The sequence below is a fragment of the Ochotona curzoniae genome, unplaced genomic scaffold (assembly GCF_017591425.1).
Source record: "Ochotona curzoniae isolate NIBS_2020 unplaced genomic scaffold, NIBS_Ocur_1.0 contig_2404, whole genome shotgun sequence".
Classification (NCBI taxonomy): domain Eukaryota; kingdom Metazoa; phylum Chordata; class Mammalia; order Lagomorpha; family Ochotonidae; genus Ochotona; species Ochotona curzoniae.
This window is the reverse complement of record NW_024465451.1, coordinates 13,086,868-13,111,901: the sequence shown is the minus strand read 5'-3', so window position 1 is coordinate 13,111,901 and position 25,034 is coordinate 13,086,868. Positions and strand designations below refer to the sequence as shown.

The 25,034-nt window shown below is 54.0% G+C and overlaps 1 protein-coding gene across 5 annotated transcripts in view; it reads right to left on the bottom strand.

The window, feature by feature from the left end:
* Positions 1–551: 551 nt before the first annotated feature.
* Positions 552–25,034, bottom strand: part of ST3GAL3 (ST3 beta-galactoside alpha-2,3-sialyltransferase 3) — a 221,900-nt gene continuing 197,417 nt past the window's right edge. For 3 of the 5 annotated variants that reach the window (XM_040974347.1, XM_040974350.1, XM_040974348.1), the window contains 6 exons: positions 23,485–23,548; positions 22,760–22,855; positions 22,321–22,507; positions 4,944–5,090; positions 4,674–4,820; positions 552–1,515 (listed from right to left, as the gene is read on the bottom strand). In XM_040974347.1, the coding sequence (XP_040830281.1) occupies positions 1,426–1,515; positions 4,674–4,820; positions 4,944–5,090; positions 22,321–22,507; positions 22,760–22,855; positions 23,485–23,548 (731 nt within the window). In that variant the 3' untranslated portion in view covers positions 552–1,425. The remainder of the gene's footprint in view (positions 1,516–4,673; positions 4,821–4,943; positions 5,091–22,320; positions 22,508–22,759; positions 22,856–23,484; positions 23,549–25,034) is intronic. The other 2 variants (XM_040974349.1, XM_040974351.1) reach the window with 2 other exon arrangements.

Genomic DNA, 25,034 nt, shown 5'->3' with positions numbered 1-25,034 from the left:
GGAAAGGGCAGATTCCTGGGCCGTAGGAGGGTAAGGTGTGTGTATGTGTCCTTTCTGACGTTCCCCTCGAGCTGGGCTGTGTGCCTTCCTGTGCTCTGTGCAGGAGAGGGCAGAGGGCAGGTGTGTGTATGTGAGGCAGGCCAAGCCCATTCCTCCAGCTGAGTGTGTGAGTACCAGGCATGGAGGAGGTCAGGGGCCTCTGGGTGTGAGTGTGCCCCTCCGTCCTGTGCTTACAGAATAGGTGGCTGTGGGGATCCATAAGCTGTGTCCTGGGACTGTAGGTACCACCCCTGGCTCCACTGGGAAGTGCTGGGAGCTTGTGGCGTACCCTGGTTCCACTGGCTGGTGTCTCTGGAGGCAGGGGATACAGGTCTTGAGGGGCGCCAGGTTCTGTGGTGGACCCTGGGCAGAGAGAGGGACTCAGGACCCTGAGAGATGCAGAGGAGGCCATTGGCCCAGTAGCTGAGCCCCTAGGTGCCCATTCCCAGGGAGATCAGAGAAAGAGGGAGCCCAGATTCAGGGAAGAGCTTTATTGCTTCCACGAGGGCTGCCTGGGCTGCCACGGCCCCGGGGAGGAGCCTTGTGCCTCCCAGCCCTCCGGTCCAGGCAGAAGGCAGAACCCAAGGACGTGGTAGCCTCACTGCCGAGACCTGAACGTCTCACCAGCTGTGGGCCCCAGGCCCAGGGCACTGTCCTCTAGATGAGCTGCAGCCAGGGCAGGATGGGGAGCCATTCCCCACAAGGCTGGGAGGGGCTTGGCCCACTCAGCTCCAGAGTTCTTTGCTTTAGCCCAGGTGCTGCTGCTGAGGTTCCCAGGGAACGGCTCTAGCATTTTCCAACCCCCCACCCCCACGTCTGCTCCATAAGAAAGGCCAGAGAGTATCATGAGCTGGAGGGGCCTGGCACAAGATCCTGCTCACCTCTGGCGGCCTGGAGCAGGGGACAGGCTGGTCCTGGCACTTTCTCCCTCCCCACTACTGGGAGCCTAGTGGTACCACTGCCTGAGGGGCCCTCTGGGGGGTGCCTCCTTGTGCATAACAAGTGGACCAAACTGGACATCTCCAACCTTGTCTAAAAATAAATTATCCCTCCCCTCCCCCCACCCAAGTTCACAAAATGATAATACACCAAACACTGATTGGAGAAGCGATTCTGGCAGCAGCCCTGCTGCCCAGTGTCCCACCTCCTGCATGCTGGGCCTGCCAGGTACAGACAGTGACCTCCTGGCCTCTGGCCTCAAGGACCCAGGCTGCCAGCGAGGCTGAGGCTGGCTTCAGAGCGGGCCCAGCTCCGGCTGCCCCACCGAGCCTGCATGGGCCCCTGGGGCTTTTGGCACTGTCCTTCCATAGGTCTGGCGACTCCTGTGCAGGGGGAGGCAGCAGCGGCTGCTTGCTCATGGCGGGTTCTGCGCCTCCGTGGCCACGCTCAGATGCCACTGCTTAGGTCCGTGATGACACGTGCTTTCACCAGCTTCCGCAGGAACTCCTTCTCACGTTGGATGTTGTGCGTCCAGGACTGGAGGGGAAGACATGGAAAAAGGTGGTCAGCTCTGCTGCCCTCAGGCCCTGCCCTGCCTTCTGCCTCCTTGCTCTCTGCCCTGTCCTGGGAACCCCCCGGGTCTGACCCAGCTTGCTGTGCTCACAACTCACACCTCCATTTCCAGGCCAGACCTCTCAGCTGGGCAACAGACTCCAGCCAGCTGTGCCCTGCCTCTCTGCTCCCCTCTCCATCCAGCTGTCTGTGAGGGCACTTGTACTGTGCCCTTACTGCTTGCCATTCTGTGTTCCAGTGCCATCTGCCTCTCCCTGTCTTGTTGCTCTGAGGCTGCGGCTGCTGCCCTTGGCAGAATCCTGGGGCTCTTGTCTGCAGGGCTGACTTGGGACACTCCCTTCCCAAAGTGCTGCACCTCTGGCCTTGGGATGCTGCAGCTCTCCGGCTCTGCTCAGCTCCCACCCCCTGTGACATGCAGCTCCTCAGGCCCAGCTCGCAGCCCTTACCGCATCTGTCTCTACCCACAAACTCCTGTTGGGCCTGGGCAGGGAGGGGCTGAATAGTGCTGGCCCAGCCAGCACTCCCAGTGAATGCTCATCGGAGGGCAATAGTGACCGGCAGGGCTAACTTGTACATGTGCCAGAGCCTTTCTAAAATACTCAATATTGTGTCCCATCTTTCCCAAACTCTAGGAGGCAGGCATCCTTCTCATTCTCCTAACAGATCTGGGGTCTGGACCCAGCCCCCAGGCCCAGGCCGCTGGACGTTGGAACCTACAGGCTCCGCACAGCTTGGAGTGGGCATGAGCCTTAGCAGAGGCTTTTCCTGATGAGGAAACCAGATAGGACAAGTGTAAGGAAAGGGGCCACACCACCAGAGACAGCATTGGACCCTGGGGTGCCGCCTGGACCTTGGGGAGCCACCTGGACAGCGCCTGGGCTCTGGGGTCCCAGTCCTGCTTCCTGCCCCTGTCTTCTCACCGCCATGGCCATTGGTCTGGTTTGGGAGCTGTTCTCTCTTGCCTCCACTGTTGCACCAGCTTCTCACCCCAGTTCTGCTGCTGCCTTTACCACCTGCTGCTCACAGTGGAGCCGAGGTGAATTTTCTGCATGCTGTGAGCAGCCCAAGACTTCCCCCTGTGCTTCTGGAATCAAGTCCATATTCCCTACAGTGGCTGTGGCCTGACCTCTCCCTGTGGTTACAGCTCTCACACTGTCTCAAACTTCTATTTAAACAGTCTTCCCTCCCCCCCGCCCCCAACTATTTTTCATTTTATTTGAGGGGCAGAGAAACAGCTCTTTCATTTGCTAGTTCACTCCTGAAATGCCTGCCACCGCTGGGGCTGGGTCACACTGAAGCCAGGAGTGTGGACTCTATCCAGGACTCCCCTATGTAGAGCAGGGACCTCCGAGTGCTGGAGTCTTCACCTGCTGTCTCCCAGAGCATGATGTGCAGGAAGCTGGATCAGAAGCAGGGCAGCTGGGACTCACAAGGCACTTTGCCCTGGGGATGTGGGACATTCTTGCTGGTGACTTGGATGCTGCACCACATGCCTGCCGCTGCCTCAAAGGCTCCGAGGAAACGTCCCTCAAAGGACCACATCACAGGCGTGGGCACGGGGTGTGAGCCAGTGGGTGAAAGAACCACGTCCCTCTGCCTCTCACTTGATCTTAGCCAAAAGGCCGAGAAGCAATTCGTCCCTCTGCCTCTCAAATGAACTAACAACAATGAAAAATCCAAAAGGAATGTGTCAGAGATCAAAGATTAGGTGGAGATGAACTGCTGAGATCATGTTGGAGTGGGTGCTGGCAGGGGACAGAGGAGTAAGAAGAGACAGGAAGCGAGGCAAAGAGGAGACCAGCAGGTCTCGTGGTCATCACAGGGCAGGCTGCGGCCGCTGCAGAACTGTCCGGGGAAGCTTCTTACTCCTGAACCTCACGCCAGGCCAGGGGAGGCCCAGCTGGATGACTTTCTGGCTTCCCTTTAGTGTCCCAAGACCCTCACAGATCCTCAGAATCACTCCCAATTCAGCCTGGCTTGGCATGAGGCTGCTGTGGACAGAATGCCTGTGTACTCCGAAGCCTGCCTCCTGTGAGCAGGTTGGGGGCGGGTGGCTTCCTCTGCTTCCAGCCCTGGGAGAACCAGGCAGTGGGCCCTCCCCATCCACCATAGCCTAGCCTCCCAGATGGGGGGATGTGAGTTTCTGTTGTCCGTGGCCTTGTTGGAGCCCAGACAGATGGTGACAAGGGCCAAGGAGCCCAACTCCGTGCAGGAGATGGCCGGGACCATGGGTGGGAGCCAGGCCACTGCTGTTTCCCAGAGGGGATGGCCAACCCAGCAACTTGAGGAAGGGCTGCAGGGAGCAGGGGGTGCGAGCCAGCTCCTGAGATGACTGAGTTCCTGCAAGGGCGCGGCCAGAGGAAGTGACCCGTCCACTGCATTTGGCAGTCTTGAGGTAGGGCTCTGTGACCAGTCAGGGCAAGCCAGGCTGTGAGGGTTAGGACAGCCCACAGTCCCTGACCCGAAGCTGGTAGGGTGCAAGGCTCTGGTACAACATGGTGGGGGTGGGTAGGAGAGACTGGGTGCTGGGCTGAGCTAATTAAGACCACAGCCCAGGGTTACAGGCTTGGGAGCTTGCCATGTGGCCTGTCTCCCCTGTTGGGCCTAGCCACCGGCCTCAGTCACTGACAGGGAACAGAGCAGCGGACATCTGCAGCCTCAGGCTGGCATCCGTCAGGGGCGGAGGGCTGGTGGCAGACGCCAGAGCTCTGACTGACTGGGGCTCTGACTTCCCAGCTGGGGTCGTGGCTGTGCAGGGCAATGCAGAGGCTGGGAATATGGCATGTGCCGAGCTCAGGGCTGGGCCGTGGGGAGGCGGCGCGGGCTGGGGGATTCCTCTGGGGAGGGTGGGAACTGGACTGGGGAGGACTCTGGGCTGCCGCCCACTCTCAGGTATGGTGGCTGGGAATGCAGCAGAGGGTTCCGGAAACAAAAGCCGAGGGAGTGGGCTGGAAGGAAGAGCACATAGATGCTAGTGGCCAAGGCCTGCATGCAGGAGGGACCTGCAGGGAGTACGGTCAGCTGAGGGCAGGGCAGGCATGCTGAGTGGCCCTGGAGGACAGGCCCTGATCTCTGTGCCTGAAGCCCCCCGCCCCACCCCCGCCCCATGCCCTTCTCCAGACCTCTTTGATGGCAGCCATGCGCACAGTCTCGTAGTAGTGCAGGGGTGCGTTGGGCGTGCTCATGTCATAACCAAAGCCAGCGACGGCCACCTCGTCACAGCCATGTAGCGCCATGGTCACGGCCACGCTGCCAAGGGTCGGGATGTTCTGGGGGGGAAGAGAGTAAGAGTAGGTATGAGAGGGCAGTAGCAGAGAGCCCCACCCATCACCTGTCCCAGGCACCTGTGCCCCGGTTCCTCTCCTCTCTCTCCCAGGGTCACAGCAACTCACCCCTCGGCCCATGAGGCCATTGTTGAAGGGCAGCCCGATGAGGGTGAAGGCGGCCTCCTGGATGAAATATGGGTTGAGGATGCGAATTTCAGGGGGCTCCTTGGGCACACGGGTGGCCACCGACTTCCAGAAGCCGTCTGATGCACTCTGTGGAGCCAGTATGCGGGGCTGTGAGCTGGGCACATGGTGGGTGCTGAGATGGGGGCGAGTGGCAGGGACCGAGGTGGGTCAGGGCAAATGCCCGGGGAACTGAGAGGGCAGGGCATGAGGTGTGTGCAGCTGGTGCGGGAAGGCCTTGGTGTGTGGTGGGGATGTGGCAGGTGACAGTCTCAGGTAGGCATGTGGGTGGGCACCCTGTGTGATGGAGGGCATAGAAGGTGCTGGAGGCAGGGGATGAAGCTGTCTTGTATGATGTTCTAGCTGGGTGGGGGGTTCTTGGGCTGACAGGAAGGTTTCGGGGGGGGGTCCCGCTGACCCACTGCCACCTCCCCGCTCCCAGCAGAGCCCACCAGAGCCTGCCCTCTTTCCTATCTGCTCTGCTGATTCGCTCCTGGCCCTCTGCTGCCTCTCAGCCACATGGGCTAAAGTGAGCCTGAAAAATAAAGACAGGACGTGAGCCAGGAGGGGATGGTAGAACCACACACTCCAACCCAGGTTTTGCTGGTGACCTGGGTTGAGGGACAAGCTCTCTGAGCCCAGCCTCAGTTTCTCTAATGCTGAAATGGGCCAGTTTTTCCCTCGGAGATTTCAGAACCAAGCTGAGGAGGCAGCATCCCTGAGGCCCAAAGCCCGCATCCAACCTGCAGGTTGCTAGCTCAGATGTGAGCTCTTCCCGGACCGGGTCCCTGCAAAAGTCAGCTACTGCAGACAACGGTGAGCTCCTTCTGCACCCTGTCCTGTGTCCTCCTACCACCCTCCTCAGGAAGACGCCAAGCAAGGGATGCATCCATTCACCCCGCCTTTCCCATCTCGACCACTGGCTCCTGAGTCAGTGTTGTGGCTAGGTCCCAGCCCTGCCTTGCAGGCATCACCCAACCACCGGCCCCACCCTCAGTGTTACTTCCACTGGGCTTGCTCTTTGCCCAGAAAACCTCAAAGTATCAACTGAATTTAGCAGCCATAGAATAATGTAATAGACCAGAGGTAACACAAAAGAGATCCCATTTATGTCCATGATACAAAATATCAAATTCTAAGCAATAAATGTAAAGAGATACTTGAGACTGACAGGAAATAAATGATAGTCCTTCATGGAGAGATGACAAAAACCGTGATTCAACAAGCGGGAGAGGTGCTTGGCACAGCTGCTAAGACGCTGCTTGGGAGGGAGGACAGCTGTATCTGAGTGCCTGGGGCTGAGCCCCTGCTGTGGAGCAGCCTGGGAGGCAGCAGATGATGGGTCCCTGCTGCCCATCTGGGAAATTCAGCTTGAGTTCTGGGCTCCTAGTTTAGCCTAGTCCAGTCCTAGCTATCGTAGGCATTTGGGGAGCCCAATAGCAGATGGAAGACCAAGCCCCTTCTTGAATCAAGTGATACATATACATACACATATATATATATTTTTCAAATGGGAGGAGAGACAAACCATATTCCTGGGAAGGATGAATATTAACCCTGTGCCAACCCCTCCTATATTAATGGACAGGTGTAACACGAAGAAAAAAATCCCCACAGGATTTCTGAAATTTATCAAGAGGTCTATAAACAAAAACAAAAACCCAAACCCACCCAAAGGATTGAACAGGTAAAAATAATACCTCCCCAAATTAAAAATCAATTGGGGGCAGCTATATTATGGATTTGCCCTTATTTGACAAGAGTGACACACAGAGAATGATCTTGATGAAGGCCAGTGATGGTGGTGGGGGTGGGGGGGGGGCTGGCCCTGAGGCAGACAAGGCCATGTACAGGCAACGCAGCAGCAATGAGACCTGGAGGCTCGCCACCGGGAGGGGCGGCCCCCATCCCCTCCTCACACCACACACAAGGCAACCGAGTGTTAACAAAAGTACAAACACAGAGGGGACGTAGATGTTATCACAGAGTGTTCCGGACAGTAATGTAATGGGAGAAATAAAACAGATAAAACAGATTTGTTTCACTTGATAGGCATTTTTAAAGTGCCTTGGTGTGTCTAAAATATAATAAACACCATTTAGAGGGAAAGAACAGGGAATGTTTTGCCTCATATAACAAAAAATACATATTTCAAAAGTTCATGAAAAATTAATATGCCTCCAAAAATGCATGAAGAACAAAAAAGTTTATAAACTTGAAAGAGATTTGACTCACTGGGGACAAAGCAGCACACGAACATAAACATGACATAGGGCCTGGGGCTTGTTGCAGTGGTTAAGACTATTCTTGGGACACCTGCATTCGTTACCAAGTGTCTGATTCAATCTTGGCTCTGCGCCCCATTCCAACTTCCTGCCAGTGTGCACCCTGGGAGGCAGGTGATGGTTCAGGTGGCTGGCTCCCTGCCACATACTCCAGAGACCCGGACTGAGTTCCTTGCTCCTGACTTTGGCCTGGCCCAGTTCCAGCAGTTACGACATGCGGGAAGTGAGGCAACATGTGGTACCTCTCCCTGCCTATCAAATATGATATAAAGTTAAAATATGGAGGGACAATTTTATCCACTAAGATATGAATATGAGTGTTGGTGCATACTGTGCAATAGGAGTAAAATTCTGTCTAGACTTTCTAAAAAGGGATCAGACAGTATGTATTAGAAGTCTCAAAACTGTTTACACCATATGCTTCCTTCTCAAAGTAACCGGAGTGGCAAAGACCTTTATAAAAAGCATTTTATCATATTCTTATTTATAAAAGTAAAAAAAAAAAAAATCCAAAAGTTTGCCACAGAAGTTTGATTAAATGACACTTGAAAACATTTGCACATCAGAGCATTGTAGTCGTGAAAATTGCATTTTCTAAGAATTTACCCTAACAGATTTGAGAGGCTTCTTTAGCCAAGCGACTAGATCATCTCTGGTGTCCAAGCAATCTTCCTAACTGGGAGCCTGGAAGATCACGCTGGGATCCTCCACCTCTCCAGCCCCTACCGGGCATCTACTTCTTTTGATTCCATAAGGAACCTTGAGCAAGCTCCCAGTAGGGGCTTGGGCGAGGGGCGGTGTTGTGGCATAGTGGGTTAAACTACCGCTCGAGAAGCCAGCATTCCACCCTGGAGTGCTGCTCTGATTCTGATCTAGTTTCCTATTGATATACCTGGGGAAGCAGGCACAAAGTACTTGGGTCCCTGACACCACCCACATGGGAGGCTTGGATGCAGCTTCTGGCTGCAGCCTGGGGCAGCCTTGGCTGTGGCAATCATCTGGGGGGAGTGAACCAGCGGATAGAAGATCTCTCTTGCTGTCTCTCCTTGACATTCTGATTTCCAAATAAGTAATAAGTAAACAGTAAACAATTTAAAATGGAATTAAAAAAAATAAGTTTACTTTAGCACCCCCCCCCCCCAAACAAAAGGAGCAAATGGTGTAGCAAATGCACACTGGTTTGAGACCGGCTGCTCCACTTTGAATCCAGCTCCCTGCTACTGGCATGGGAAAGCAGTGGAGGGTGGTCACCCAGGAGAAAGCTCCTCGCTCCAGCCTGACTCAGCCATGGCTGTTGTGACCACTGGGCGAGTTACCCAGTAGACGAAGGATCATTCTCTCTGCCTGTCCCTGTCTGTAACTCTGCATTTCAAATAAATAAAACCTTTTTTTAATGTACACTACGAATGAACTGTACATAGCTTTACAGCCTCTGGCTTGCTGACTGCTCAACACTAAAAACTCAGCAAAGCAGCTGGAGCATAGGTGGTGAAGAGTAAACTGCTGAATTCCACCCATGGAACGAATGCCTGGACCGGGGCTGCCTCTCCCTCCCAAGAGCTCACAGCACCGATGCCGGTAGGTGAGAGCCGGGAGCCAGCAGGCCCCACCTGCCTGCCTCGCAGGTTTTGGCCCCAGCTCAAGGAAGGCTCCACTGGCTGATGACTTAGGACTCCATGTTTCTGCTGACGTTGCTGTCTCTGATGTCCTGCTTAGCAGCTGCTTCTGCTCCTACCTTTCTGGACCCTCATTTCTAGGTAGAACCAATCTCCCACCCTTGAGAGAGGGGACAGAGTACGAAGTTAAGACCCTTGTTCCTGGGATCCAACTTCAGCTCTGGTCACTCGCTGCGGAGACGCTGGGTGAGGGACATACTGTTCCCTCGCGGATGGACTTGGGTTAGCCTTTGCTGTAAGGACTGGTGTGAGCATTGAGAGAATGCAGGCTGAGCGCATGCAAGCAGTGTGCTGTGACCCTCTGGGGAAGGGGCCACTCTGGATTCATTTCCGTGGTCTAGGAACCAGCCCAGAGCGTGGCAAGCAGTCACTAAAGAAGAAATGACAGGTCCTGAGTTGTGGCACAGCCGCCTGTGATACTGACATCCCACATGGGTGCTAGTATTAGTCCTGCCTGCTCTGTTTCTGGTCCAGCTCCCTGCTAATGCACCTAGGAAAGGAGTGGGAGATGGCCCAAGTACTTGAGTCTGCATCCATGTGGGAGACCCAGATGGAGTTCTAGGCTTCTGACTTTAGTCTGGCCCACGTCCAACTATGACAGCCTTAGATTCCATCAGCTCACAGAAGATCAATCTCTGTGTAACTTTGTTCTACAAATCAATTTAAAATTTTTTTATTTTTAAAGGGAGACATGACACCCACCCAAGGCTCCTCCCACAGTCTCAGTGGCAGTAAATGGTTCCCCACTGGCCAGTCCCTCTCCTGCAGGCTCGCAGAAGGCTCCAGCTGCCCCTCTTTGTGTTTTTCATCTCTGTGACAACTTCTTGGTTTCTGGAAAATTCAATCTGTTCTAAAGAATCAGCCCACATGCCCCAGCCCAGGTCACACCGTGTAAGCCAAGGTCACTTCACCTTGTGGGTGCGTCTCCAGGAGATGTGTGTGGGTGTTAAGCAGGTGAAGGTAGCAATGGCAGGACCCAGTAGGAGAGGGTGGGGTGGACAAAAGGCCATGTCTTCAAGCTGCCTTGTCCTGGGTGGGCCGGATGTGAACTGAAGCAGTGGGCAGTGCCAGCTCAAGTCAAGCGCGGCACGGCTCCAACCCTGCTCTGGAGCAGAGCAGGCTCCAGCAGTTTCCTACTGGGGGTTCCTTCCCATGCTTACCCCATACACACCTGGAGGGAGAAGTTGTAGGAGCTGCCTGGGAGGACAGGCAGGGGCACAGCTGGTGGCTTTGGATGGGGGATGGTGTGTATATCCTGAGGCTGCTTTTTGTAGACATTATTTATAATCTCTTCAACTTCTACCCACTTCCCAAGTACAGATGAAGTAGATAGTCAAGGTCACACAGCTTGCAGGTGGCTGTGCCAAGACCCAAGCCTGAGTGTCCTGACCCTGAGACATATGTGCTTTCTGGCACAGCATTTATGTCCTCAGACCTCAGAAGTCTGGATGCTGGGGTCAAAGGTGAACACAATTTCATTCCATCTCTGTCCCTGGCTCTAGTGCCCTCGCCCTCCAAGGTGAGTTAGGGGCCGCTCAGTGCCCTTCGTCCCATTTCACACAGGGCATGGGGTTCAGAAGTGGGAGTAGGGAGGCGACTTGCCAGGACACACACACACACACCCTCTGCAGGGCACCTGAGTCAGATTCAGGTTAGATCCTGCTTCCTCCCAAGACAGGAGGAGCTGGCAGACTGGAAGGAAACGCTTATCCCAGATCCCTGAGGGCTCTCCAGCAGGGAGAGGAGAAAGCCACTGCCTCTGAGCCCGTGCCCTGCTCCTTCCCCAGAGCAGGAATAACAGAGTGGACAGCCTAGACTGGGGGTACAGTGTGCCACACTCACAGGGATAATGTGAGCAGTCATTCTCCTCTCTCATGCGTGTACACACACACACACACACACACACACACACACACACACACACACACATAGGCTGTGCAGCTCTTCCAGACTTCTGCTTCTGTGTGGAAGTGGGTAAATCAAGGCAGACTTTGTTTCTGGTCCTACTGCATGTGTGCTCAGTGCTGGCAGGCCACAGCGCTGAGACCCTGGGGAAAGGGGTCCTGTGCTTAGGTCTGGAGCCCCAGGGAGCTGCACGTGAGCCAAACAGAGCCAGTGTGATGAAAATCTAAGCCCTTCTTTGACTCCTTCCCCACTTGCCATTGGTCTGGAGTGGAGACCCCTCGGGAATGTCAGAGAAAGGAGGAGCCATCAAACCAAGATGGGATTTGGGGCATTTCTGTATTTCCCCGGTTGTACATGTCACAAGCATCGCCAAAAAACCTCCACCTGTCTCCTCTCCCCAGGAAAATGCACCCAGGCACATACACAGGGAGCTCTGCTGAGCCCTGCAGGAGCTCTGGAGCAGGGAGCCTGAAGCCCATGTCTGCTACCACACCCAGTCGTGGGGACTCACGAGATGCTGGGCCTTTTGGGGTGTGTGTACAGCGATAGCCCTGTAAACCTTACAAACGTCATGGAAGCCAAAGGCGTGAAGCTGAGGGCATGGCTGGCGTCTGTCCCCAGAGCGGCCAGCACCCATGCATTCACACGTGCACCTATCCACCAGAACAGTGGAAGTCAGCCTTTCCCTGTGGTTCCTGCAGGCGGCAGTGGACACTGGAGGCCTACTTGCCGCTCAGTAACTGCTGGGCCTGCTACTGGCACATTAGACTGTTGGGTCTTTGCCGTGAGGCCAGTGCCTGATTCTGTCCAAATCTGGCCCAAGACCTGTCCTATTTCCCTGATCACACAGCACCGCTGGCTGGGTCTGGCCACAATTTCCCTTGGGGCCAGTTGTGGGCCGGCTGCATTCCTTGGAATCCCTCCTCCTCCAGGAATGTCCCTGCCTCAGTCAAGTCTGGACATAGCTCCTCTGTATGCAGCCGCCAGTCTCCCGCTGGTGCAACCTGCGGTGCCCTTGTCAGAATGTGCAGCCGGGAGCCCAGGTGGTGATCTAGGAAGACATCGCCTTCCCCGCAGGGCTCTGCAGGGCTGCCTCCCTGGGCCCTTGCACGCACAAGAGGTGTGGGCTGGTGGGATTAGCCACGGGCTGGCTTTCTGCAGCTGTGAGCAGAGCAGCTGGGGCCTCTTCCTACATTTCCCCCTGCCCAGTCTCATGACAACCCAGTGACCCTCATGGGGTTGTCACGACAGCCACGGGGCTCCATGATACCACCTTGCCCTCTTTCTGGCTCATGCATACTCCCTGCTCGGATCTCATCTGGACATTCTGTTTAAACTTCTCAGCGACGTTCCGCTGCCTGCTGAGCCGGCCACCAAGAGTACAGGCCTGAAGTTGAACCCTGACACCCACAACTTTTAATTCTGTGCCCGGGGGAAAGTTCTTGCCCCTTCTGAAATTGTTTTACGTTCCTCTCAAAGTGAGGGCCATGACTCCAGCTCCTTCCTTCTAGGGTCTCTGCATCAGGTCGGTTAGAGGCTGTGTATGTTAACAGTGTGAGCACAAGGTTCACACTCGTTGGCTCTGTTGCTACGTCCTTGGCAAACTTTAAGCTCCTTGACATACCTCTGGCCTCCAAAACTCTTCACCATTTACCTGCTCCGTGCCCAGTCTCACTTCCTGTTACATGTCACCACATCCACAAGAGCCCACCCACATTTGTGGGCCTAGGAGATCGAATTGCAAATGGCTATCCACATATCCAACTAGCTAAAATCTGGATACTTGGAAGTTATATAGCAAGCAATCAAGATGTTAAGAAGCAAAACAAAACAACAGGGGTCAGAGCCAGGGCTCAACAGGCTAATCCTCCACTCTGTGGGACTGGCACCCCACATGGGTACCACTTCATGTCCTGGCTGCTCCACTTCCCGTCCAGCCCCCTGCTTATGGCTTGGAGAAGTAGCAGAAGACGTCCCCCAAGTTCTTGGGGCCCTGTTCCATGTGGGGAACCTGGAAGAGGCTCCTGGCTGATGCCTTTTGATCAGTTCAGCTCCAGCTGTTGTGGGCATTTGGGGCATGAACCAGCAGATGGAAGACCTTCTCTATCTCTCGTTCTCTTTGTAAATCTGCCTTTCAAATAAAAGCAAATCTTAAAAAAGTACAAAAAAAAAGTTCCCCCCCTCAAAAAAAACAAACAAACAAACAAAAAAAAACAAATAAAAACTGACCTGGAAGCTCAGGTTTGGATTCAGAGTTCTGACCTGGGAGAGTGGTGCTGGACTGAGATGGTGCAGGAGAACCGGCCACGCCCCCTCCTGCTCTGGTGGTGTCTGCTTCCTAAGCAGCACAGTGTGTGGACACCTCACTTGACGCCTCCACGGCCACTCCCAGCCGGACAACACAACTCCTGGGATCAGTGTGTGCCCTCTAAGGAGGGAGGTGGAAGTGGCATTGTCAGGGCAGGAAAATGCTGGGGTGTCCAGAAGCTGGTAACAGTCTCCAAGGGGCAGCTGAGCTCAGGGCAGATGTCCCCCAGTCCCTGTGTATTCCTCCCTAGAGGCATGCCAGAGTGGGACTGGGGCTGATGGCCCTCCTGCACCGGCCTAAGGGCAGCGCCACATCCTTGCTACACTCTGGTTACACTGAATCACTTTTAATTTGCTAAACATACCAGCCCCTCACTGTACTACTGTTCTTGGCGCCAGAAGCGCCCATGGCTGTCTGGGCAGCTGCTGTGGAGCCCGGGGCTCATGTAAACACCCAGGAGACCAAGGGAAGGGGTAGCCTGATGCCCATGCCCAGGGTGGCCCCTGTTCCCTTGCATCAGGCCCTGCTGCAGTCTCACACTCTCGGGAACCTGCTCACTGCTGACCCTGTGCTAAGCAGGCAGGCAAGGCTTTTGTGCTTAATCTCTCTTCCAGAGGGCTATGATGGACGATCATGGACAGGCACGGAGGGGCAGTGTTGTCACATGTACCGTCTCTCCATCAATACCTGCAGTAGCCCAACAGGTGGCCGTGCAGGGACAGAAGAGGAAGGATGTCAGTCTAAAGATGCCGACCATGGCAGGGAATGAGCCTAGTGCAGTGTCCACTGATTCCCATCACCCGCAAGGGGACGCACAGAGGGTGGCTGGCTGCTGGGTCACACCTCCACCTCACAGTGTCTCCAGCTTACATGACAAGCACATGAGGCAGGTGACTAAAAACAGCACTGTGCTGGAAACCTCTGTGTGTGCATCAATCCTTTCAGGTGGCTGAGGTGCCACCTGCCGTCTCCCTCCCCGAGAAGTCTGTCCTCAGTTGTGCTCTGAACAGCAGCGTTGGGGGCACCTATTATAGTACTCTGGCCTGCACCAAAGCTCACAGTCTGAACATCACCTTTGAGAACACAAGTGGTGACAAATGGTGCCTTGTCACTTCATACACATTTCTCTGGTTGCCTGCAGGAGATGCCCAGGCCCATTGCTTAGTATTCACCCTTCCTTTCTGGCTCTGTCCATCTGCCTGGCCACTACAAGCCAGGATTCTAATGATTTTCTTTTTAACTCTCATAATATTGATCCCTTGTCATTTTAAAAAAAAGTTTTAGTTATTTATTTGGCAGGGAGAGAGAGAGAGAGAAATGGACCTTCCAGCTCTTGGTTCACTTCCTAAATGCCCACAACAGCCAGCACTGATACAGCTAAAGTTAGGAACCTGGGATTCCATCTGGGACTCCTATATGGGTGCCGGGGCCCAGGCACTTGGAGCACCCTTCGCTGTTTTCCCAGGCCATTAGCAAGGAGCTGGATTAGAAGCAGAGGAACTGGGATTGGGATTAGTGCTCAGATCCGGAATGCCAATGTTTTAAACTCTACCACGCAACTCCAGCCCCTAACGCACTTGCCCAAAGTTTTGTGGCACAGTCTTGTTGCTTATTTTACGTGTGTGTCTGTGTAAGTTTCTTTATACCCTCACACATTATCAAGTTAGATTTCTTCCAGCACTTTGGTGCCTGGGAATCTCTTTTCCCTCCTGGGATTCGCCTTCTATCCGACTTTCCTTGCAAGTTCCTTTGGTTGTATTTTTGTACTTTACTTTCTGGTCCACTTGGAATTTATTTTGATGTGTGCTATGGGGAGAGGGTCAAACAACCTTTCTGAAAAGCTATATTTGGAAATAGCCAGGAACAAAAAGAGGAGTCGGCCTGTGGCGGGCTGCGTGCTGTGGACAGACGACTGAGGGAGGCAGGGTGCCAGGGGCTGTTCCAGTTTTCTTGGCTTTATCAAGGGGAAGGATCTGGGAGCTGCAAAGAGAAGATCACAGATGGCAAAGAGGAAAAGTGGTGCCCGAGAGATGCCAGGAGAGAGCCTGAGGACTCAGGGAGGGGAGGCGGCCTCTTGTAGAGCAAAGTGCCTTGAGCTGGAGACCAGAAAGTTCTAGAAGGAATCCTGACTCTCCCAGACATTACTGGCTTGCTTGGGGCCTTGTCTCCATGTTGACGCGTTATTACACATGTCAGCTATGCTCCAGACACAACTGGAAGCGATGCAGCTGGAGATAAATAAGGTAGCTCCCGCCCTCCGGGACCCATGAAAGCAGGAGCGTCCAGCACAGCCTTAGGAAGGGAGCTGGAAGGCAGGATGTGTATTTAGGGAGTGTCATGTGGGCAGTACACGCCTAGTGCAAGGAAGGTCAAGGGAACGGGGGCGGGGGGTGTAGGAGGGGCCAGGATGCAGAATGTTGCACTAACCCAGTCTGAGCTTTATCCTTGCACCTGAGCTTATATCCGAATCACCCGGAAGCCTTGTGAGTTGAGAAATTCTCCAGAGGCCCCCAGTGCAGACGCGCTTCTGGTGAGTTTCTAGGTCATGCAGGTGCTGCGGGATGAGAAGGGATTTGGGGGACTGCTGCATCTAGGCAAGGGGAAGACACCAACAACAGAAAGAACCGACTAGGCAGATGTTCGAAGGATGGTTCTTTTGAAGACAGAGATGCAGTGGGGGTTGGAGGGAGTGCTGGCCGGAGGGAGACAGGAAGTCATCAAGCAAGACAAGCTCAGGGCAGAGAATCACAGACTAGGAGACTTGAGCGACTGGGGTTGGAAGGCAAAGATTGCAGGGAACAAGGAAGCTCCTCGGGATTGTGGCCATGGACTTGTAAGAACCGCAGACTACCCCTAAAAGCAGCACTGAGCCCAGGACACAGTACTGCTTCTAGGATCTCATTTTCATTTTCTTCTCCTTTTTTTTTTTTGTATTTATTTATTTTTAATGAAAACGTGTTTTCACAGCGAGAAGAACATTCATCTGCTGGTTCAGTTTCCAAGTGACTGCAACAGCCAGAGCTGAGTTGATACAAAGTCATGAGCTTCTTCCAGGTCTCCCATGTGGGGGAATAGGGTCCTTAGGACTTGGGCTATCCTCAACTGCTTTCCCAGGCCACAAGCAGAGAGCTGGAAGGGAAGTGGAGCAGCTGAGACAGGAACCGGAGCCCATAGGGGATCCGGGTGCTTGAAGGGGGAGGATTAGCAATCTGAACCATCATGTAGGGACCAATCTGATTTTTAAAAAGGAGATCAGGGGGGCTGGTGTCATGACACAGGGGGTTAAACCACCACTTGCAAAGCTGGTTTGAGTCCCAGCTGCTCTGCTTCTGATCCAGCTTCTTGCTAATGTGTCAGAGAAAGCAGTGGGAGATGGTCTAGTTACTTGGGCCCCTGTCATCCACTTGGGAAATCCAGAGGGAGGTACTGGATTCTGGCTTCAGTCTGGCCCAGCCCTGGCTGTTGCAGCCATTTTGGGGAGTAAACCAGCAGATGAAAGATCTGTTTCTATCTATCTCTCTCTCTCTGTGTCAAGTTTCCTTTCAAATAAATAACTCTTTATTATTATTATTTTTTTAATAAAAGGACAGAGGTTGACTCTTTGGGATTTAGAAGCAAAAGGTTCCAGCCAATAGAAAGATGTGTTTGGAAGCCATACTTGGCACGAGTGGGAGTGGAGTGAGAGAAGGCAGGGGAAGCTCAGAAAGAAGGGAAAACGTACAGATCCTGGGACTGGAGAAGACTCTTCCCATAAACCTGAAGGAGAAGCAAAGAGAGATGTGAACAAAAGCCATACACGGGGTTTTTATTTTTATAGAAAGATACCCAGGAAATGATAGATGTGAAAGGAGGATCCAGGAATGAGGTGAGAAAGGAGACACATGGATGACAGTTCCTGGGAAGGCGTGGGGACATGGCATCCGAGCACAGGAGGACCCTGACCCTGCTCAGAGGGGCTCAGGGTTGGAGGAAGGTGGGAATGGACTGGGATACAGGTGTCTGTGGGCTGGAGGCTGGCAAGTTGAGTGCTGTTGACTAGTGTTTTTTTTTTTTTTTTTTCGGTCTGGGGAGTCAGAAAGTAGAATTCTGCTTGGAAGAGGGACAGAGGCTGAGTGGAATGAGGACAGTGTGGGTAGGGTTCTGAAGATCAACGGCCAGAGACAGGAGGCAGGCACGGGAAACCACACTGAAGCACTATGTGTGACAATGGCGGCTAATAACCTCTCTGTGAGAGACATCCTCAGGCTGGTACTGGACCAGCTGGACACTGGGGAAGGTAGGGGAGAAGCAGCAGGGTGGCGCGGGATGCAGAGTATGGGATCCCCTGTGACCTTGGTGAATGACTTGGATTCGCTGAATAAACAAATTGGTGAATGACCGAAAAGTGAGTTCAGTGATGAAGATACAACATCTTCGGTCCACAGTAGGGTCCTGCCTGCCGCTTACTTCTCCTCACAACACCTGCCTGCGAGGTTGTGCAGATGACTGATTGAGATAACACCTGCAGATCACATAGCCCAGGGCCAACCTGCTGTACAGCAGGAGGTAAGCAATGGAGGAGTATAGACATGCAGGTTTGTTGTCAGATTCATTCCTTACAATCAGCCCTGGGACCATCAGCCCTGGGTTTGAATTTAACTTTACCACTTAATGAGTTGTGTAACCTAAAGCGAGTAATAACTTACCCTCTTTGAGCCTTAGTTTCCCAATGTTTAAAATGGAAAAGGATAATAGTATCAGCTGGGGTACATGTCTGGCCAAGCAGTTAAGATGAGCACAGCTTGTATCAAGTACCAGGGTTTGACATCTGCTCTCAGCTTCCGACTCCGGCTTCCTGCTAATGCCTACCTGAGGACACAGCAGGCCCTTTATATATATAAATATACATGAACATATCAGTATTACCTTTATTGACACATAGGGACACAATGGACAGCAACACAGGACAGGAGAGTCTCAGCAGAGCAACCAGCGATTGCAAACAGGCTAATACTCCTCACCCTCATCCTCTCCCTCAGCATAGTCTGCTGCCACCCATATGACAGACCTGGATGGAGTCCACAGCACATAGTTATGGACGTTTGAACCAGAAGATGGGAGCTCTTTTAAATTTTTTGTTTGTTTGTTTGAAAGGCAGATTTAGAGAGAAGGAGAAACAGAGAGAAAGGTATTTCATTCATTGCTTCATTAAGACTAAGCCAGTTTTTCCACTTAAACTATGTGGTTGCTCCCAAATCCAGAGACCAATTCCTTTGCACATGAATGTGGGACCTGGGCTGGCCTCTGAGGTCCTGCCCTGCCCTTCCCTCTCCAGGGCCTGAATTACAGATGGAGGGTCAAATCTGGTAGGGAGCAGGTGTTTGGACCAGAGGCCAGCTGGAGCTGGGACATGTATATCCCAAATTGGGATGGCTACATTCAAATCCCAGCTCTGTTTCTATCCCAGTCTCTTGTTAATGTGCACCCTGGGAGGCAGCAGGGATGGCTCAAATACTTGGGGCCCTGCCACTCACAAAGGAGATCTGAATTGAATTCCTGGCTGCCAGCTTCATTCAGGCTCAGCCCCAACCCTATTGTCTTTCTCGGCTTCTCAAACACACACAGAGTGCAGGGGCCAATCCCCAGTCCTAACCGTCTCCTCTCCATCCTGGTGCTGGCTAACACCACGTCTGCTTCAACCTGGCCAGCCTCAGGGCCTCACATCCAGAAGTGACAATCAGAGTGCCCAGCAGTGGGGAGGGGGTTGGGAAAGCAGCACCCAGGCCCTCTACAGTCCTGGGTAAGCAGGTATCCTGCAAGCAGTGTAGGAGGCTGGTGGCTGGTGCTGGCCCCGCTACGCCCCAATGCTCCCACGGGACACTGGGTGGGCTTCTGCAGCCTTCATCCAACACCAGGAGCAGGAGGATGCACAGCCCATAGATCCGAAGTGGTCGGTCACTCTGGGCTTCTCCCCCTGAAGCACCTGTCATCTGACTGGCTCCTACTTCCTCCTTCCGGGCAGCTAAGGAGGGCCTCCCAGGGCCTGCCAGGCCACAGCACTGCTTCATTTGCCCTATCACAGCAGCCACCACCGCGTGATCCTGGAGCACTGTCTGCTTTGTGGCAGAATGGCGTGCCCTGGGCTGGCAGCATCTTCGGGAACACCTGGTAAAGGAGGGAAGCACATGGACAAGTACAGCTGAGCCCCAGTCACTGGGGAGCTGCCCCTGCCGACCAGGGCCTCCCACACAGTCACACTCCACTTCTCTGGCTCCATCCTCCTAGCCTCAGCTTCCCTGCTTTGCCCACTGGTGCTCTTCTGAGCTGCCCTGGGCATGCACAGCCCGCTGTGAAGTCCTACACCTGTTTGCTTGGTTGGCTCAGGACTGCTGAGATCTGGGGGCAAAAAGCCTCTGTAACATGATTGGAGTTCTCTGTGTTCCTTTCCAGTGAAATCAGGAGCCTTAAGGGCACCCATGAGTGAAGGGGAAAACTGCTGGTGATAAAAACAGCAGTGTTAGCCCTGCTACAAGCTCTCTTCTGGCTGCTTGGTCCTCCTGTTCCACGTCTTGCTCTCCTACACCCCATCAGGACTCCTGAGTGCTGGAAGGTTCACACTCCAGGTGACTGCTCACATGGCAGGTACCTGTTCCAGCCTGGCCCAGCCAGGCCTTGGCTCCAGAACATAACGCTGCCTCTTGCCAGGATTGAGCGGGTGAGGCTCCAAACAGGTGCAACCCAGAGGCTACAGGTCAGAAAATGCCAGCGCAGAGACAGGGCAAGCCTGCCAAGGAGCTCTGAGTTGGCAGCCAGGCGAGAAGCGACACTCCCTTCTGCCTGGGTCTCAGTTGCCAGGAGAAGTTCCTGGGAGAGGTGCTGGGAATGCACCAGCTGTGGGCTCAGAATGGAAAAGGGCACTAACAAGTGGCCTCTGGGGCAGCCAAAGGGCAGGGCGCTTGGGCCCTGGCATCTGTATGGTATTCCTCTGGCACTAATTCAAGGGGGCCCATGTTGTCTTTGACACTGGGGCCAGGGAAGGCCCACAGAACCTCAGAGGACTCCTCCAGCTCCCCCAGATCCCTGTATGGGACCAGGAGGAGGGAGCTGAGGCCTGAGCACCCTGGCCCTGGCCTGGCCTGGCCCACTGCGGGCATTCTTCAGTCTCCCTGGGGAAGGGCCTGCTTCCTTCCTTCACTTCTTTCTATCCTCACTCCCTTGCATAAGGAGCAAGAGCCTTGATATGCCTGACGGCCTTCACTGACAGCGGCATTCGTGGAGGGAGCAGGTACACTCTCCTACTGGTGGTCCCTTTCCAGCCCTTCAGTTTGCCCTCCTTGCTTCGACTGCCTGGCTTCTCCCAGGATGCCCAGTAGGAGCTGGTGTTCCAGCCAGTTCTAGGTCACGCATGACAATTGGGCATGGAGGGGTAAAGCCAAAAGGGCCCTGCTTTGGGGGAGGGGCAGATTCTTGCTATTGGGAGTCTCCTGCCCTAGGGGAGGCTCTACCTGTGGGCAGAGGAGGGGTGCAGGCAAGACGCCATGGTGGGAAAGAGGCAACTAAACTCCCCGAGTTTCCCCAAGGCAGACCCAACCCCCTTCCATTTTTGCATCCCAAGTACCCACTGGGGACACCCATTACATCACCCTATGTGCAGAGAGGAGCTCTGAAGACACTGTGGCTCAGGCCCAAGGGTTCTGGCAATGGCAGGGGTACTTCCTCAGTGCCCATGTTTTGCCCTGCTTGCATGGGCATGCGCTCACTTGAAGCCCTGCCCTTGTGGGCAGCTTGATAGGACCAACGGAGCCCTGCTGCCTCACTTATCCTCGTGGTGAGGGGTGTTCTCCTGCCCAGGGGCCCACCTACCTCAATTTCTGGACCTGACTTCTGTCTTCTCTCGTGCTTGCTACCTACTTGACACTGCCTGTACTTGGCCTTGCTTGGGAGAGGGCTGTGGGGTTAAAACCAGATTACACTGAGAACCCCAGAGGCAGGTTAAGCTGGTCCCACCCTAGCTCTTCTGGAAACGTTGGCAAGGGGCAAGCAGCTTCTGCCAGTCTGCCAGGGAGGCAGGTGCCTGCTTGGGCCTGGACCGGGCAGCTCCCCCTCTTTCCTGGGTGGGTGACTAGGGACAGCTGACTGAGGGGGAGGGCCAGAGGGACCTGGAAAAGTGGGTGATGTCTCTGTAGTCCCAGAGCTGGCAAAGAGAGGTCTTAGGATGGGCCTTGGCAGGTGGCTTGGCTCCACCTAGACACAGACACCCTAAAGGAATGGGCCCAGAGCCTTGCCTGGCTCTAGCAGTGAATACAGAGCCGATCATCCCCAAAGGGTGGAGCCAGGTTCAATGTCAGCCAAGCTGGGCTGCCAGCTACAGGTCAGGGACAAATGTACAAAGTGGGGTGAGCTTAGCAGTTATGGTTCTGGGAGCTTCACCTTCAGCACAAGGGTCTACTGTTTCTGCAGAATGGCCCCAGGGCCCAAATAATGCCTTTGTCCTCTGGCTCAGGAAGGGTAAAGAACTTATTGCCAGAGATCAGAGGTAGAGACCTCATGGGATTCAGAGTCAGGGCGGGAGAGTTGAAGACTAGGAGCAATATTGAGCCTGGCCTTGGAGACAAACACTTCTCCTGGGGTCAGTGTTGGGGCATAGCACATTAAGCTGCCACCTGGCATCCCATACAGGTGCTAGTTTAAGTTCTAGCTGCTTCACTTTCAGTTTGGCTCCCTGCTAATGCGTCTGGGAAAGCAGCAGGAGCTGGCTCAAGTGCTTAGGCTCTTGCACCCATGTGGGAGACCTGGATAAAACTTCTGGCTCCTGACTTCAGCCTGGTCCAGCCATTGAAGCTGCAGCTATTGGGGGAATGAACTATCTGATGGAAGATCCTTCTTTCCCTTTCTGTCTACACCCCCACTCTCCCTGCCCTGACCATAGCTCTGCCTTTAAATTAAAAAAAAAAAAAAAAGTTTTCCTTTCGTAGGATCTCAGGCCTGGGACTGCTGGGGTGTGGCTAGAGAAGGCTGAGAAAGGACCTGTGCCTGGCCTGGGTGGTCACCTGGGTACCAGGAGGCAGGGGGCAGCATCTTCTGGCCTCCCGGCCATGCTTTCCCTTGGGGGTCTGTGGGCTTTGGGCCAGGGGATCAAGGGAAGGGGCTGATGCTGGGGAGCTCACCACCCTCTCCTTGTAGACGATGTACTTCAACCACTTGAAGTCCTGCCACTTGAAGCCAGCGAGAACAAAGAGAGAGTCACGCTCGTACTGTTCAGGCCGCTGCATGGCGCCCTCGGGATAGGTGATGCGCAAAGTGGTTTTGCTGCCCACATCCTTCTCGAAGCCCTTCACAGGAGCTGAGTTCAGCCTGCAGAGCAGCTGTAGTTAGAGCTTGCTTTGGGAGGCACCATGCCCCAGGAGCCCCAGGTGCAAAGAGCACAAGCCAAGGGCAGTGGTGCCATCCTGCCATCTGTTCCAAGGCCCTCCAACCCAGTGTTCTGAAGGCTTCTGCTGGCCTCTGCCCACCTGGCCAGATGACCAGGCAGCTCCCAATGGGCTCAAGGGCTGGAATTTGGGCACAGGCCTTCAGGGGCTGCAGGCATGGCTTGGAGGAGCTCACCTGACCACAATGTCGTAGTCATCAATTCGTGACCCCAGGGACTTGTTGGCAAGGACCCCTCCATTGCCCACGATGATGCAGCGGCGGCAGCGGAGGCTGAGGGGAGACAGATGCAGACTGCTGTGGGGAACTGTCCCTCTGACCTTTCGCCCTTGACCTTCTGGCTTTGACTGGATTAGGTGGAGACAGAAGACCAACAGGCTTCCAGCAGCCCTGTTGAGAGGAGGCCAGAACCACACAGGGGGCAACTGGGCCCTGGGGCCCCCAACATCCCTAGTCAAGATTTCCTCAGGGTAAAAGGCATTCAGGCAGCCTTATGGTAGAGGGGGATGTGGGCCGTGCTGGAAGTTCTGCCAGGAAAGCAGACCTGCAAAAGGTCAACTGTGAAGCCCTCTTCCTCGTCACCTGGTAGTTTACTCAGCTTGCTTCTCCCATTCCTCTCTCTTTCTCCCTCTCTCACACAAACATATACACCCTGCTCCCTGCCTTCAGCTTCCCCTACCACCCAGAACTTTAGTCCCACCATTAGGTGGATCCTAGGCTAGCATCTTCAGTTCTTACCCTCAGAGCTTGGAGCTTAAAGCTTGGAGCTCTGAGCACTGGGATGTGTTGCTGAGTGCTCACTCCCACCCTGCCGAGTGTAAGCATGTGTGGGTATGCTGGAGACTCCGCCCATACCAGTGAAGGCCAACTGGGCAGGCAGGAGCCTGGGCAGAGCGGCTTACCTGTCCAGGGCAGGGGTCAGGCGGTACTCTTTGGTGACTGACAGGATGGCTTTGATCAGATTGTCTGTGGACAGAAGAGGCAGGTTACCATTCACTGATGTACCCACAAAGCCTTGTAATCGTATGCAAAAGGCAAAGGCTCCTGGGTCTTGTATGGGGGTAAAGGTGGAGGTGCAGAGGGCTAGCTCGGGACTCAAGGCTGGATGGGGCCAGTGGCCGAACTTCCCTGCTGAGAAAGATTGGGGGAGTGGCAGAAAAGCTCCCAGGTATGTCTCTGCAGGAGGCAGTCCTAGACTGGGTGCAGGTCCTCTCCCAGAGCTTCTGCACCTTCCTGGGATGCGTCTGGGCTGGCTGAGCCTCTGCAGCCAGGCCCCAGGTGTGTCTCCCTGGGCCAAGGTCTTGCCTGGGAGTGAGGCACCTCTGTTTCCCCCACCAGAAAGGGAGGCAGAGAGGGGAGAAGTGTGCTAGGACATGGCACGTGCCAGACAACAAGGGAACTAGTAAGAGAGGTTCCCTGCCCCGGGGAGGCGGGTAGGAGCCACACATCTTATTTTCTGTCACCCCCTTTCCCTCTTGTGTTGCCTATCTCCAATCCTGCTCTTTGCCAGGCTCTCTCTCCCCGTACCTCTTCACCCCTGCAGCCTGGTATCTGTGTAGTTGCACTCCACTCAGACTGTCTGAGCAAAGACCCCTCCCTGCTCTCCCTCCTATGGCCCTCCAGGACCACCGTTCTGATCCTTGTCTTTTTGGTCTCTTTTTGGTTGGCAATGGTGATACCAGAGTGTCATGAGGGCATTATAACACAACACATCATACATGATGAGGGTCCTGGCTCTGGAATCCAATCCTTGCTTTATCCTGGGGACAGCACACTGCATTGTGACTTCATGGGAGCCACTTATTTCCCTTGAGTTTAGTTTCCTCATCTCTAAAACAAAGAGGGTTAATTCCCACATTGCAAAGTTTCTAGGAAGACAAAACATGATGCATATGAGGACCTCCTGACCCAGGGCATCCCCACCACGGACAGCATCTTCCTGCGGTCAGTGAAGGAGACACACGTGTGGCGATCAAGGCTCTGCAAGGCTACTCTTTGTGTGCCCAGCACTGTGGAGACTTATACAAGGGGCCACTGCACCACTGTGTGCAACAGCAAAACCAGGGTGGCAATCAGAGGAAAATGCATTCCAGATTTTATGTGGACACCGTCATAAAAAAAAAAAAAATCAATGACCTAGATCTGTCTAGGTCAATACAGGTAAGTTTAGAAAACATAAACAAAAAAATCAATGTGAAGAAAAAAAATATATGTATATATACATATAATAAGACCATCTCTGAGGCATAAAAAATCTGTTTTTAACAGAGATATAAATATGTAGCATAAACCTACAGATGAGAATACTAACACTGCAATGGAGATAATGGTCTCCTGTGGAAGGAGGAGATGGAAGACTTAGTTGTAGCTCATTCTTTAATTGCCTTTCATGCAGCTCCCTCAGCTGGGTAGAAGGTAGCTGGCTGCTCATTATAGGACTCTTTATACTTTT